This window comes from Plectropomus leopardus, chromosome 23 (genome assembly GCF_008729295.1).
Source record: "Plectropomus leopardus isolate mb chromosome 23, YSFRI_Pleo_2.0, whole genome shotgun sequence".
NCBI lineage: Eukaryota > Metazoa > Chordata > Actinopteri > Perciformes > Serranidae > Plectropomus > Plectropomus leopardus.
The window spans coordinates 14,528,300-14,543,294 of record NC_056485.1 but is presented as its reverse complement, the minus strand read 5'-3'; the positions used below and the strand labels follow the sequence as shown (position 1 = coordinate 14,543,294).

The 14,995-nt window shown below is 38.0% G+C and overlaps 1 protein-coding gene across 2 annotated transcripts in view; it reads right to left on the bottom strand.

Moving 5' to 3' along the window:
* Positions 1-14,995, bottom strand: part of si:dkey-172j4.3 (diacylglycerol kinase eta) — an 83,755-nt gene that overhangs the window by 10,773 nt on the left and 57,987 nt on the right. For both annotated transcript variants that reach the window (XM_042511976.1, XM_042511977.1), the window contains 13 exons: positions 14,624-14,763; positions 14,035-14,122; positions 12,361-12,452; positions 9,180-9,279; positions 7,264-7,329; positions 6,031-6,202; positions 5,776-5,874; positions 5,404-5,488; positions 5,160-5,267; positions 3,836-3,932; positions 3,603-3,710; positions 3,330-3,443; positions 1,962-2,096 (listed from right to left, as the gene is read on the bottom strand). In XM_042511976.1, coding sequence (XP_042367910.1) covers positions 1,962-2,096; positions 3,330-3,443; positions 3,603-3,710; positions 3,836-3,932; positions 5,160-5,267; positions 5,404-5,488; positions 5,776-5,874; positions 6,031-6,202; positions 7,264-7,329; positions 9,180-9,279; positions 12,361-12,452; positions 14,035-14,122; positions 14,624-14,763 — 1,404 coding nt within the window. The remainder of the gene's footprint in view (positions 1-1,961; positions 2,097-3,329; positions 3,444-3,602; positions 3,711-3,835; positions 3,933-5,159; positions 5,268-5,403; positions 5,489-5,775; positions 5,875-6,030; positions 6,203-7,263; positions 7,330-9,179; positions 9,280-12,360; positions 12,453-14,034; positions 14,123-14,623; positions 14,764-14,995) is intronic.

Here is a 14,995-nt window from a genome sequence, read left to right as displayed (position 1 = left end):
AGAGGCAGACAGAAAGAAAAGTGTTTTATTACATCCAGATAAAAAATTAATTCACCTGAAACATTACAGTCCCCATCTGACTGAAAAAAAAGCCACATTTAGGAGGACATAACCCTATTTCAGCCCTTCAAAATCATTTTTCTTGTGCTGCATTCAGATGCCTCTCACAAGCTATTTAACACTTTGATAACTAAATAAATTGGTTTGATTAATTTTTTAAAAAACATGGGAGAAAAAGGCGATGACCAACTTGGCAAGACATGTCCCACAGACTGCAGGAAATTGGTAAAACTTGTCGAAGAAAATTATTTGAAAATTCACTTTATAAAAGGGGGAGAATTCTTAGAAAATTAGCAAAAATTAAGGAAAAAAATGCCCAGAAAACTATACTTAGAATCACTGTAATTATGCACAAGGTTCCCACATATTTTCATGGGTAAAATTTCAAAACTTTTCAATGACTTTTTGAGGATTCAGGATTTTTTTTTTCATTCTTTTCCTGTTTGCCCAGCAGTTTTCAAACATATCAGATTCAAACTCTATTCAAACGTAATTTCAGCTAGCCTGCATACATGAGGGGAGAGGTGAATGCAGAGAGAAAATTAAGAAACATATATGATAGTAAACAAAATGTGACACATTGATGCATATTGGAGCCATGTTTTGTCAAAATATTGTCATATTTACAAAAAAAGTTCTACACTAGGTCATTTTGTTGATGTGCTGTTTTTTTTTTTAACTTTTTTTTTTTTTTTGCTTATTTTTAGGCAATTTCCTTGTAACTTTTTTACTCATTTCTCGCTTTTTCTTGGGCCATGTTTTGTTAAGTAGTTTTTTGCCTTCTCCCGATGTGTTTCAAAGAATACAAAGCAATTTGCTCAGGTTTCAAAGTTTAACCTCATGCCTGGACTGAGACAAAACAATCCTTTTAAATCTGAGGTACCTGAGGCAAAAAATAAAGTGTTTTATGACATCCAGATATGAATTTAATTTAACAACCTGCCAATAAACATGTTTCCACCAGGCATCCAGCTGTGACAACACTGACTTGAAACATTACTGTCACCGTCTGACGGAATAAAAGCCACATTTAGGAGGATAAAACCAGCAAGCCAACAATCTTCTCTCTCTGCGGTGCTTAAGGAGGGAAACCATGGAAACAAACTGCCCAAATGTGCTTGGCTCAAGAGAGCTCTCAAAAGGTTTGAGCAGCATGAAGAGAGAACAAACACAGTGGGTATGAATTTGATTTAAGAAATCCCGAAATAGAAGGACTCAACAACACGGGCAGAGAGCTGAAGCTGCAGGGCTGAGAGTGGATTTTTGGCTGCAATATTTATGAAAGCAGTCTAAGCCAATACTTTTTGTTTTCCATGTGCTTACAGTGGACATATGCACGTGTAAATCCAGAAGCTCACTGAACAGAGTTATTGAAATATTAGCAAATTGGCTTGATTTCTGTCAAAAACATGGGAAGATGGCAATGAGCAAGGAAAGAAGAAATGACCCAAAAATTACCAAGAAACTAGTAAGGAGTACAAAAACATTACCCCAAAATTATAATATATGTATTAAAAACCAAACAAAACAAAAAAATAAATAGAAAACAAAACAAAAAAGAAAGTAAAAAAACAAACAAGCAAGTAAATGACCTGGAAAAAGCACTTTAAGATTATAATAATTCTGTAACATAACTTAAAATATGTTATGATAATGAGAAACTAAGTTTTCCTCTAACTTTTTCTTTTTCTTTTTTCCCAGGCTTTTAAAAAAAACATTTTTTAAAATAAATCTACCAATTTCTTGCAATTTGTTGAGCATTTCTTACCAAGTTGCTCATTGCCTTTTTCTCATGCTTTTGAAAGAAACTGCACCACCAAGATGTTGATCCAAACTTTAAAGGGTTAAGTGTAGTAAAAAAAACATCATGTATAAAACTTTCTGACGCAGCAGGACATTACCCTGTCTCTGGTGAGCATCTGTGCTCGGTTCTTGTGGACGATCTTGACGATGCCAGGCGGCTGGATCCAGGCTTCTCCATCCACCTGCACAGGGACCCCCTCCTCCCCGAGGATGGTGATCTTCACCTGGCGGCACTGAGATGCAACGGAGCAGAAAACAGCAGCTGTCAGATGAGACCTCTTGTTCTTTTTTCCTACCATGCATAGCGTGCTTTTTTTATCCCTCCTCTGTCATCTGCTGTGGAAACTGAGAATTTTATGATCCTGCAAAACCCGCACCTTTAAAACTTGTATTTTATTACATAGAGTGTTTGTAATGTCGGTGTTGAAAGTCCAGATGGACCAAAGATGTCTCTGAAATACTTTGTCCTTGTGACTGAAAGGGAAGGGAGTTTTTTTTCTTATTCACTTCAATTCAGTTTTAGAAGATTAAAATAAACACCAGTACATGTTCTTGTGCGAATAAATCTTTTGGAGGCAGCTGCTAACCCCTGCACACCTTACTCAAGGTTGTTTGTTCTAAGAATCCAAGTGCTTAATTTAACGTTGTTGAATAACTACAGATACGAACACTGGCTGAATATCTAACAAGATTAAGAGTCTAAAACCAAGCTGACGTCTCTGTGAGGCAGCTAAATGATGACATACTTACGACTGTCTCAAATGCACAACAATGTATTAGATAACACAATAAAACAGACAAAAAATATATTTATATATATTTAATTTTAAAGCCTACTTACTTGTAGCAGAAGCACAAATATCAAGGAAAAATCATCAAATTAACAAAATCTCAGTCTTCAAAATCAGGCATGCAAAATGCTCCATGCTTCTGGTGTGGTAATATGTGGTGCAGAGGACTGAACAATTGTCCCTCCCAGCTCCCTTACAGTCAAGATGTCAGCAAAGATAAAAAAAAACTGATATATATTCATCCCATATAGTATCTAACCTCCGTGGATTACAACATATCGGATATAGAACAATCTGCAGATGCTCTGGTTCAAAATAGGACCAAACCTTTCTAGGGTCATAAGTTTTTGAAAAATGACAAAGGCTAAAATATGGCCTGCTGTAAGGCTTGTTGTTTTTAGAGATTTTTTTCAGAAAACTTGTCCCGACTGACCAATTAAGAGGATTGAGGAGTCAGCGGTCAATGACCATAGAAATAAAAATGATTTTTCAACAACTGTGAATCACTGCAACCAGGAGAGGTCCTTGAGTATACTATTATACACATGCACGCAAAATATTAGGCTGATTGATCCAGTACTTTGCGAGATTAGCTGCTGACAGCCAGATACACTTACACACACGCCTGATGGAGACAATAAAGGTGTGTCAACTCTTTTTAGAGAGGTGTGTTACCTGTGCAATGCGGTGGTGCTGCAGGTTGATGACTCTGGACATGGCCATCTGCATGCTGCCAAACACCGCCACCACCTCCAGCTTCTTATCGTCAAATGACGGAGCGCCAAAGTTCTGAACCAAAGACATCAGAGCCAATCATTCACTGTGACTTTTAAATCCGTCCATTTAAAACTAACTGACCTACTATTTAATGTGGCTGTGCATACAGCTTTTACAACATTTCTTGGAAGGTGTAAATGTACACGATGTTGCTTTGTTCACAGCACTCACATTATCCTCCTTTGTTCCACCCCAGAAGTTGATACCGCCTGCATAGCTGGGGATGTTGAGCACAGCCAAGCCCTGCAGACTCGGCAGAGACATGGGAACACCGTCACACTGCAGAGAGAGAGAGAGAGAGGAGGTTCAAAAGGGGGCAAAACACACAAAAACAGCTGATGGCATTTTGTTTCCCAAAATATTCTTTATTCTCAGTCTGTAAGAGACATTGCTGTGTGACTGACCTCCAGCTGAACTCTCTGCTCCAGATTCTTGTACGTCTTCTGGACCAACTCTTTAGTCCCCAGCACCCCGTACCACATCATGTTCTTGGTGCGACTACTGCAGGGGAGACAGGAGAAAGACACAAATCAACACTAGAACATAACTTTATTTACAAAGAAGTGAAGCTGAATCAGTACAGTTAATTAAAGAGTATGGAAGAGTAGAAGGAGACACCGGTTCTGGACAGTGGATATAGTCATTTCTCTTTAAACTATGTCCTAAATGTTAATAAACACAGAAACACAGGACTCTCCCATATCATGTAATAATCTTATAATATGGTCACCAGTTTTAATTTTAAGTTTCTACAGAGAAGAAGCCATTTGGAGAAACAGCACTTTGTCTTAGAATTTGTGAACAAAATACAGCAACAGAATGCTGTCCAATTACAAAAGACCTTTATTTCATTTTGGTAAAAACAGTTTATAAATTGTAGAACAACAAAGACAAACTCAGCAGTATAGACAGTTATCCTGTCTTCTTTGTTATTTCCTGTATAAAATAGTGGATTGTGTCAACTACAAAAAGCTTTGCATAAAACAAGGCAAAACTCCCCAACTTCCATGACTCTGGTTTTTCTTCGTTATTCATATTATAAGAAGTGGATACTTGCTATTGCTTACCATAATCAGCAACAAAGTGAGAATCAAATGGTAGTTAATGCCTTTTTCAATGGCTTTCTTCTTACTATATTGCAAATAATGCAAAATGCTACCTGCCAAATTTCCAATATTATGCCTATAATTTGTTTAGCTGAAAACCAAAACACTTTGAAGTCATTTTTCTCAGTTCTACATATGAGTTCAGATCTTTTGCCTTTGTGAGGCACCAACGTTGCCAGATGAAGGTAAAAACTGACCCAAAAGGGAAGTGGTTTAAGCTGTTTGGGTTTCTATGTATGCAGATGATACTCTGCTGTATGTGTAAAAGATGACTCCAATAGAAAATGTCAGTACTGAGATTGTATCTTCATCTTAAGTGTTTAAACTGATGGATTAACATCTCTGAGAAAATCTTGTTAAAGCATTTAATTTATGCAGTTTCATAACTTTTGTGGATATGCAATAAGTCTCCTGGAGAATTTCCGACAAAGAATATGCACAAGTAATTTAAAATATGTGTGTGATTAATGTGAATTCAATACTTATCTAATGTAGTTTTAGAGTTCCAACACTACATTGTTTTGTTGGCAAAAGAGTTGCTGAGTTACACATCTTAATAAAGTGCTCTGCTGATAGATTATAATTCGTTTTTGCGTGTGTGCTTGTGTGAGTGCTTTCGTACCTGCATTTCTTAGGATGCTCATCTCTCTTGTTATTGAACTCGAGGGAAATCTTGGCGTCCAGGCCGATGCCGAAGTAGTTGTTCATCACACACTTCTCTGAGCATTGTCTGCCAATACAGAAAAATATGTAGATTAAAATGTGATAATACATTACTGCAAGAACACATTTTTCAGCCACAGCTGGCATCTGAGGGACGCAGATGTACAAACGATGCAAACGGATGAGCAGGCACAAAGACTTACACAGTGTCCTCACTGAAGGTCACAGTGTGGAGGCTCTCAGGTTTCTCAAGGACAATGGGGGAGGTGGGACTTAAGCTTCCTTGACCTGGACAGAAGCATAATGGTTACTTTCATATACAATGTCCAAAAATAATGTAGTTTCTCTCTAAATTTTGGATTATTAATGTTTCTCTAGACAAAATAACAGTGAAATTATGCAAATTATAAGTCATTCTTCAAAGAATGAGTCGTCTTCAAACCGTTTTTTGACAAAATGCAATACTGAGAGTTTTTACCGTACTGATGTTTTTTTTCCAAAATGTACAGACAGCATTTCAGAGTATGTCCCTTCACCCTGTGTCCCTGCTGGGTTCAAACCAAAGCGACACTTACGTGGCTCAGCATCTTTCAGCTCCTCGCTGTTCTCTCTTTTGATGGAGGACGAGGACGACATCCTCTGGACCTGCGTGTGTCGGTTCTGCTCGTCCACCACTGAAATGATGACATTGGTGAACTTTAATACAAAACACTCAAGGCATGATTGTGTCAAAATGATGGAAAAAGAAGAAGAAAGGAATAGCAAGACGAGGCGCGCGCACACACACACACACACACACACACACACACAAAGAAATCACTCTAGGTTACCTTTCTCTGCCTGTTCGATGATCTGCCTCAGGGCTTTCTTCAGGCTGTTGGCCCTGAGCATCAGCTGCTCCTTAGACCGGTACGTTTTACCCTCTGAACCCGACTCGCCGCCACTTTCGACGGGGCTCGAGCCGCCGCTCTCTTGGCTAGGCACTGATCCTGCCGGCACCACCTGGAAGTGACGGCAACAAAAAGCATTTTAACACATCTATAAAATAATAATATCCATTATGGTACATTCCTGTAAGATGACGTTTTTGTTTCATTCCTGATGTTTTCTGACTCTGCAATGAGATTTATTTCACTTTAAGAGCAGCGGAAACCCTGCAGCATTGTCACATTATCACTAAAGCAGCAGTGCTAAACTGGAGAATGCCACTTCATTTATAAATCTTTATTACTCCTGCTCTGTGGAGCCTAAAAGTAATGCATTATCACTTTTTTATTTCTAGCAAATCGAGGCAGATAAATATTAATTTACAGGAAGCACTGAGAAAGAGGATATCCATATTTTATGCATCAAATATGAAATGATGCTTGATGCAGAAGCTTAAATTCAGCATTTTTCCCCTTTTATTGAGGAGGAGGTTGAAATCATACTGACACTTTTAGGGCTGTGTTATTCTTTTAGTGCACCAACATCAATCTGTGATGAAAAGACTCCAAAGGGAGCAGAGACTCAAAAAGCTATGTGCCGTTTTGTATTTTAGCTCCTCTGAGGAAACTTAAAAATGTGTGAAAAACCATCATTTTCTGCTGCGACTCCTGTAAAGGCTTAGTTTGAATCAGGGGGGGATTTGAAAAACTCTGGTGGTTCCACTGAGGAGAAACAACAGCATTCAGTTTCTCAGGGAAAAATCTCATTTCATTTCTTTTCTAACTTGAACACCACAGACAACCACACAGCACCACTATAGATCAAATCAACAGTAAATACAGATTAAAATCCGCTGTGGCAGATTAGACATGAATGGTGCTTTAAACAGATGCATTGAAGTGTAAAACCAGTCAAACCTGCATCATCATTTTATCCTTAAACTTCTAGATTTTGGGTTATTTGACACACATTTTCTCACTTTTTCCAGACAATTCAAATCTTATTTTGTTGCAAAACACTTCAGCTGCTGCTTGATATGAGGAACTAGGATTTCAGACAGTTTTGTGGTTTTAATCGAGCCATAAGACTGATTGCTAGGATAATTTCGTATTAATTAGGGCAGGTAGTGTTATTACCTGAGCTTCAGCTTCCTCACTTAAGGCCTTGACGAGGGAGTCGAGCTTCTCGTTCAGCAGTGCACACTGGGAGAGGAGTCAGACACACAGAGAGATATTTTTATTGTTTTTATGGCTCTCTTGCTCACTTCAAAATCAAATGAGAGGGGTGTAAATTGGGAGATAAAGGACACATCAATGCTGGGCAGAAGTTCTTAAAAACTCATTTTTGTGCGGCTGCTGTACCTTTCAAAACCAGCATGAAATCAATACCTATACAGCACATAGAGGTTGTTTATTTGCAGAAGCAATGGGCGAATTTCCCCCTGGGAGTCAATGAAGCATCACATTATTTAAAAGAAAAAAAAAACCCATAAGCGGGACGGAGCTCAAAGAGATCTGACGCGGAGGAGTTTGGGGAAGGCTTGAGATGCCTCTGCTGGGTGAAAAGATTTTTCTCGATTTGGAAATGTCTCACAAAAACAGTTGGCAAACCACTCTTCCTCTCAGCGTGATTCTCTTTGCAGTTTCAGACTCGCGGGACTTTTATCTGCTGGTGACTGACAGCTGCTGCAATGATTCAGTTTAACTCCTTAACATCCCATTTTCACATTTTCCTCTCTTCAAATAGCTTCAAAAATGGAAAAAAATAATCTCTGACAGCATCCCGTATACAATATATTATATATTTACTTACTTCTGAATGTCTTTTAGAATAAAAAAAAAGACACCTTTCTCTCAATCATTAGTCAGTCAAATCAAAACATACCCCTTGAATTAACACAGTTTTTTTGTTCTGAGGTGCTGCTTCATCAGCATGTTGAGAACTGCGTGCAACTAAAGATTGTTTTCATTATTATTTCATTGATTAATTAATCAGTTTATTGTACAGTCCATACATAATCCACAAAAAGCAAAAAAAATGCTTATCATAAGTGCCCAGAGCTCATAGTGACCTCTTAAAACACGTGTGTTCAAACTTTTTTAGGGTCCAGATGATGATCATGTGAAATTACCCAGCTGCTTCTTGCATCATGTGGGTTATTATTATTATTTTTTAAATCACATATAAATGAGACAATCACAACTGTTTTAGCTTTTTTAGTGCAAAAATATTTAACATTTCACCACGTCTTTAATAAATCAATATAAAAACAGACATTGCCAATCAAATATAAACCAAGATTACATTACTGTATTGCCTATTGATTGCATAAAATGTTAAAAAAAAAAAAACATATGATACTGACATGTTTAGCTGCAATGGCAAGAATTTGTGACGAGGAAGTGGGCGCCACACTGCTTTCTGCATGACAAAAATGTTGGCTGAGAATACTAACATCGAACAGTAAAACTAAGCAGCGCTCATCAAATATAAACAATAATTCTGCTGCATATTTCCTGCCTCAAAAGTTTTTAGAAACATGTTTTTGCTTACTATTTAACTGTAATACAAGATTGTTTGTTCCCAGCCGGCGAACATCGTGTCAAACAGACAAGTTTGCATGACCACCAGCAGGAGCAGTTTTAATGCTCTTGTGCAGCTCAGTGCACTCAGGTAGTGGTGAGTATTTTTCTACCTTTTGAGCAAAAAGCAAATGCTACAGCCCTTTCCCTCTGTTTTCTGTGGTTAAGTGGCACCAATGTCAAGAGTATTTGCGTCTTTCTACTGCATAGCCATCCCAGTTTTATGAAAAAAGGAAGAAGCATCTTTCCAGCAGTGAAATGCTTCTTTTAACTGGATTCTTACAATGTGTCAAATGATTAAATAGAATAATGAAACTTAACCTTCGACACTACTATTTCTGTCTCACTCTCTGTTATATACACACAAAAACACACACACACACGCACACGCACACACCTACACTGCCCACTGGTTAGTGTTATACAAGCTCTTACATAATGCAAACGATTGCACACACAAAACCATTTACCTTCTTTGCCATGGCATCTGCCTCCTCCTTGTTCTCTGTGGCTCTCTCGTACGCCTTCCCCACCTCTGCCACGAAATCATTCACCGTCCCACACAGAAACCTGTCGGAGAGGTGCAGGGAGAGAGAAAGGAGAGGAGAGTGAGCGAGAGAAAGAGGTAATGGGTGAGGGTGAAGGTCAACATGATTAACGCTGAAAATGAAACAAATCAGCCAGGGTAACACGTTTCAGATTTGATGATTCACCGTGCTGTCACTGTGTTCGGAGATTACATCGCCGCCTACCTGCCTGTCAGCTACGTCGCCTCCGCACACTCACTATTTACTCACAGCTGTTACATCGCTGCTGTATGACTCAGCAGGGAGGTTTCTCCAAGCTCTCACAGTCCTCGCACATTTAGCAAATATTTGATCCTGTAAAAATGAACATTGTTGCAGAAAAACAGGTTCCTCGTTTATAAAGCTCACCCTCCTGTTCACTCTCACAGGTTTTATTTCCAGACTGGATATGTGGAAAGAGCAGATGCAATGGTGGCACATTGGTTTAGCTAGTTTACGGTAGTTAGTTGGTGTGCGCTTAGTCTGTGTCTGCAAAGTGTTGCCGTGTATCATGCAAATAACTCTTCACCTTGAGGTGTCAGTAGTGGAAATGACTCTATCATGTTCTTGTTTAACAGCTGCAGGTGGCAGGGCACTGTTAGAAAAGTTAAACTGCACCATGTCGTATTGTTTTGTAATGTATTTAAAATGTATTTTTATTGTAATGCAACGTATAACTTCTACCTGCACCTTAATCCAACATTTCCACTGCGGCAGTTCTTTTTATAACAACTCATCAATTTTTAAGATTCAAGACAAAACGCAAATTATGCAACTCAGACTCTCCAAACTCTTTTTCAATTCTTTATGACAAGACTTTCTATGTGTCAAGTCTGTTTTTGTGTCTTTTAATGAGAATTCTCGCGTTAGTCTAAAGTTAGTAATAAAACAGACAATATATATATTTTTGGTTGTACAGCTGCCTATAAACATATAAAAATCCTGCATCACTCCTAATATCTGAATGCCGCCGCTGTGGATGAATAATCTACTGAACAAAGACGAATGCAGAATGAACGACAGCAAGACTGAACAAGACTCATTCCTCTCTAGTTTAGACATGGCATTCCTAATTGAGGGCCACTTAAATTTTATATTGCAGAGGAGCTAAAAAACATACACTGTTGCCAAGAACAAAAAATGAGTTACCTGCTTTATTTTATTGAACTGTACTCTTCCTGAAGGCCTCTTTATGCATGTTTATGCAAGTCTGTTGCCTTCTGTTTGTGCTGTTATATAGTGTCAATTTCTGCAGGGCTGTTGTAAAGGTCAGCTGATGATTTCTGCAGATATCTTACAACTTTTAGAATTAAGCAGAAGGAGGTTAATCTCTAATGTACAATATAAGCAGGCCAGGTGATGGATGGTTCCTCTCTTGCAGTTTTTTTGTGCAGCAGAGTAAAAGTTTTTCTTTTTAAGCACAATGACAAAGCAGAGATGTCATTAAATTATTATTCCTGTATGAGATCTCTCTGTTGGAGCTCTGCTCTGCTTATCTATCTCACTTACTTTTCTTTATTGCCAAGTGTGACCCTGTTACGTCAGTAACATATCATTGTTAATGGTTAAGGGGAACCATTAGAGCCTGACAGCAGTCTTACTTTACTTAAATGTCCCTTTAGTGTCTTTGCTGGCAAAATGACAACACATTTATTACAGTAAAGTGGATAATAACAAGGCACAGCCCTATATCTGAAATAAACTCCCACAACTGAATCTTGATGCTATTTTTTGTAGAAAATTAAAACCATTTAACATCCCATTCAACTGTTTGGTATAAAACATTCTGAGTCACTATATCTTCATGAAAAATGTGCTGAATTTAACTCAACCTAATAGTTTTCTTCACAATTTGGTTTAGGAATGGTCTGAATAAAAATCCACTAGATGTTGCTTTGTCTTTAAATAGTCTTCCTTTTTAGTTCTCCTCCTACAGGAAGTCAGTAAAAAAAGTCACTCCAGACATGAGGGCTCTGTGTGGGATTTTCTTCAACATATTATAGTTTCAGAGGTCTTAGCAAACAGATTTATGTAACTTTACACAAAAATACAAATCTAATGTTTGCCTATGTTTGTAAAGATAGTGATGCCAAGCCAATAAATTCACAAATTTTATGAATTTAAAAAAGGATGAATATTCATTATTGTTAAAACTATTCAATGTTATTCCATCATAATCTTGATGAAAAAAATTATGTATGATGTTATTTATACCATTTCTATGTTGTTTTCAATAGTTCAGTAACGGTAAATATCTAGAATACATGTGTGAAAATAATACTAGTACTTCTGCACCAATGTTCATTTTCATTTTTAAAAATACTAAGTGAGGGACTTGAAGCGATGACAAAATTTAACTCAAATCATGAAAAAAACACGCAAGAATAAAGTGTCACATTGTGCTTGCTGATCCTGATGGAATCTCAAAATGTTATTTTGATGTTATTTCATTCTTTGAACTGATTTCTATCATGTGCCGGGCGTTTCTCTCGACCTCGGCTGGTTGAAACCTTTTAAAATTCCAGTTTGAGATTGAAATAATAACCATCTCAAACAGGATATTTTCTTTATCGGACAACACCGAGGCTGTGTTTCAATGAAAATGTGCCCTGGGAGCGTCCTGACGTCCCTGAAGTGTTTTAAATGCGCTGCACTACAATCAGCGGTGCTTTACAAACACACACAGAGCGGCGGAGAAAAGTGCTCTGTAATGGCCACTCGACTCTTCCCAAAGGAAGACTACTAATGTACTAATGCACTGAGGATGACCCCTAAATACTGATTCATCTGTCTCTTTCACTTACAGCCGGGCAGCACTTACTGTCCCCTCCAAGTGTGTGTGTGTGTGCGCGTGTGTGTCCTTAGGGAACGAAAAAAATCAATACTCATTGACCAGACACTCACTTGCCCCTTTTGTCTGCCTCTTTCTCTCATCATCTCTCTTCTCTATTCTCCTTTATACCTCCTCACTTTCATCCTGCCATCTTCATTTTCATCTTCTCCAGCCTTCACATCCTTCACCTGCTTCACCCTCCCTCCTACTTCTCTCCTGTCCCTGTTTTTCAAAGGCATTCACGGCACGTACTTGGCAGAGGAAATGACGTCGCTGTGTTTGTCCGAGTCCAGGATCTTGGCGAGATGGGAGGCCACGGAGTCTGCATACTGAGTGATGTGGACCTGAGAGTGAGAAAAAGACTTCAGACTTCAGAAAATGTGGAGGTTTGTTCCTGAGATTACTTGATCCAGTCAAACCTCACGTAGGAGTGATTCTCTTTTCATGAAATTGGTCTTGAAATTTTCTGGAAGATATTTTCCCTTTTTATTTGCTCTTTTCAAGTCTTTTTTGTCATATGCACAACAGTTACAGTTGGGTGATTGTTGGCAATGAAATTCTTGTTCTAAGGCTGATTTCATAATGCTGCTGTAAAATGCAAAAAGGAAAAAAAAATCATGTAGTAAAACTGAGAATCCAAAACATAAAAGAAATAACAGTGCAGAGGTTAAAATAGGAATAACATAACATATAAAAAAAATAATAAAATAAACTATAAAAAATAATGCTTTGGTGGACAAAAAAGTGTGTTAACTAGAAAAACAGATGGTAGAAGTATGTAGGTAAAGTGCGGTGTATTTACAATTTTTAATTAAACTTGAATGCAGGACATCATTTGATGAGATTCAGAGTCAAAATCATAACATATTGTTTGGTCCAAACTATTTTTTGTGCTGCAAACTATGTGAAATTTATTCTGCCCAGAAAGAAAAGGATAACACAGTGGCCACTGATAAACAGGGCAGATTTTGTCAATAAAACTAATTTAAAATTAAATGTACTTTGATTCTTTATGTCAGCCTTTATACACTATGTTGCCACACAGAAAACATTTGCTGTATTGAATACAATTTTGAGAAAAAAAAACTCAACTTGACAACCTCTGACACTGAGAGTGATGTTTTTTCATTCTTAAATAATCTAAAACTATATTTACCTGGTAGGTACTGCTTTTTTCTCAATCTGATTTACTTGCTATGATCTCTGTGGTCTAGTTAGCCGCTTCACAACTTTTCAGTTATGACTTTTAGACAAAAAAAGTCAAATTTAAAGCCTTTGAGTAATGTGAATTTAACCACCAGTCATCTGAAAATGTCAAATGGAAACAGAATAAAAAACAGGATAAAGCTGAGTCTATTATAGCAATTTTTATGTACTTGTAAACCAACTGCCCATAAAAAGACTTATTGTGGTCTGTCCAGGTTCAAAAGACATGACTGGTGTAGGTTTGGGGTCTGTCATTAGCTCTCATCCCCCCTAAAAACACTTGTAATATGAGTGGATATGATGGATAAATGACCAGTGTTTAAAGCCTTAATGCTTTAAACTCTAAGTAATATAAGCCCTGCTTTGGGAAATTTGACCTTAATTATCCACCAGTGATGATGAAAAAGTGGTGAGTAACTGACTATGCAGGTGCAAATTCATGCTGTGATTTTAAAATGTCAGCATGCCCTTAAACCTGATAAAAGATTTTGGAGTTAAGCTTTTAGCTTAAATTCAAAATACAGAGCTGTCCTTCGTCTATATTGATGCCACTCCCTGTGTTTTAGGTCTGATTGCTTTGGCTCCCAGCTGCCAGGCTCAATTGATTCTCAGTGGATGTTTTCCAAAATAATTTCTCCAAGCTTGCGAGGTCTGGCTGCGTGGGGCTAATTTATGGACACCATCTGTCAAAAAGCAGACGGCTCACTGAAAGTAATTTACCTGCAGAGGAGAATCGAGGCTGTCGTCTTCTTTCACTATGGGTGTGCGTTTAGTGTTGGCCGGCACTTCGTACGTCATCACACTCCATCTAAAAAAAAACACACACAAAGACACACACCGGTGTCAAACAGCTGAAAATAAACTTTATTATCAGCTAATCAGATCGAGATAGGAGGACAGGACATGGGGAATCGAAATGTCCTTTTTCTATCTGTGATTGTACCGCTGATATAACCAGCAGATCGACAAAAAATCCATTTATAGTTCAAGCTGAGGACGAAGAAGTCAGTAAACACCTGCAGAACATGGAAACTTTTTTTTACCTATTTGAATTATGTACCTTTGATTAAAGGGGTAATTCTAAATTTGGGGAAATATGCTTATTCACATTCTTATCGAAAGGTAGCTGACACTGACTCGCTGTTGTTGCATTTGTGTGTGTTATATCAATTTGCATCAAATAAAAATGTCTAAAGTTTATAATCCTTTAACATTAATTTTATAGTAATCCCCTAACAAAATCGTTTTATCGCCCAGCTTTTCTGACCACATTGTTATCCCCGCTCACCCTCTCTTCCTCTGGTCTTACCGGTCCAGCATTTTGGTTGTGGCTCTCTCCAGCTTCTCCAGAATCTGCAGCAGCTGAGCGTCGTCATCACAGAGGCCTCCCCAGCCCAGGACACGAGCCAGGTCGTTACCTGTGCCCAGAGGCAGCACGCCGAGCTGGCACTGTAATGTAAAACAGCACATCATCTGCAAACTCACTGAATCCAACTTTCATTCAAAATCAGCACAACACAAATTATTAATGTCCCATCAATCTCAATCACTAAGAGTCTGTACGTAACTTCTGGAAATCTAACACTGCAGATCTGATGGCATAAAAACAAATCTGGTGTGAAATATGGAATCTCTTTTCCCTGAAATTAAGATACAAGACCAAATTTAGAGTTGAAATCAA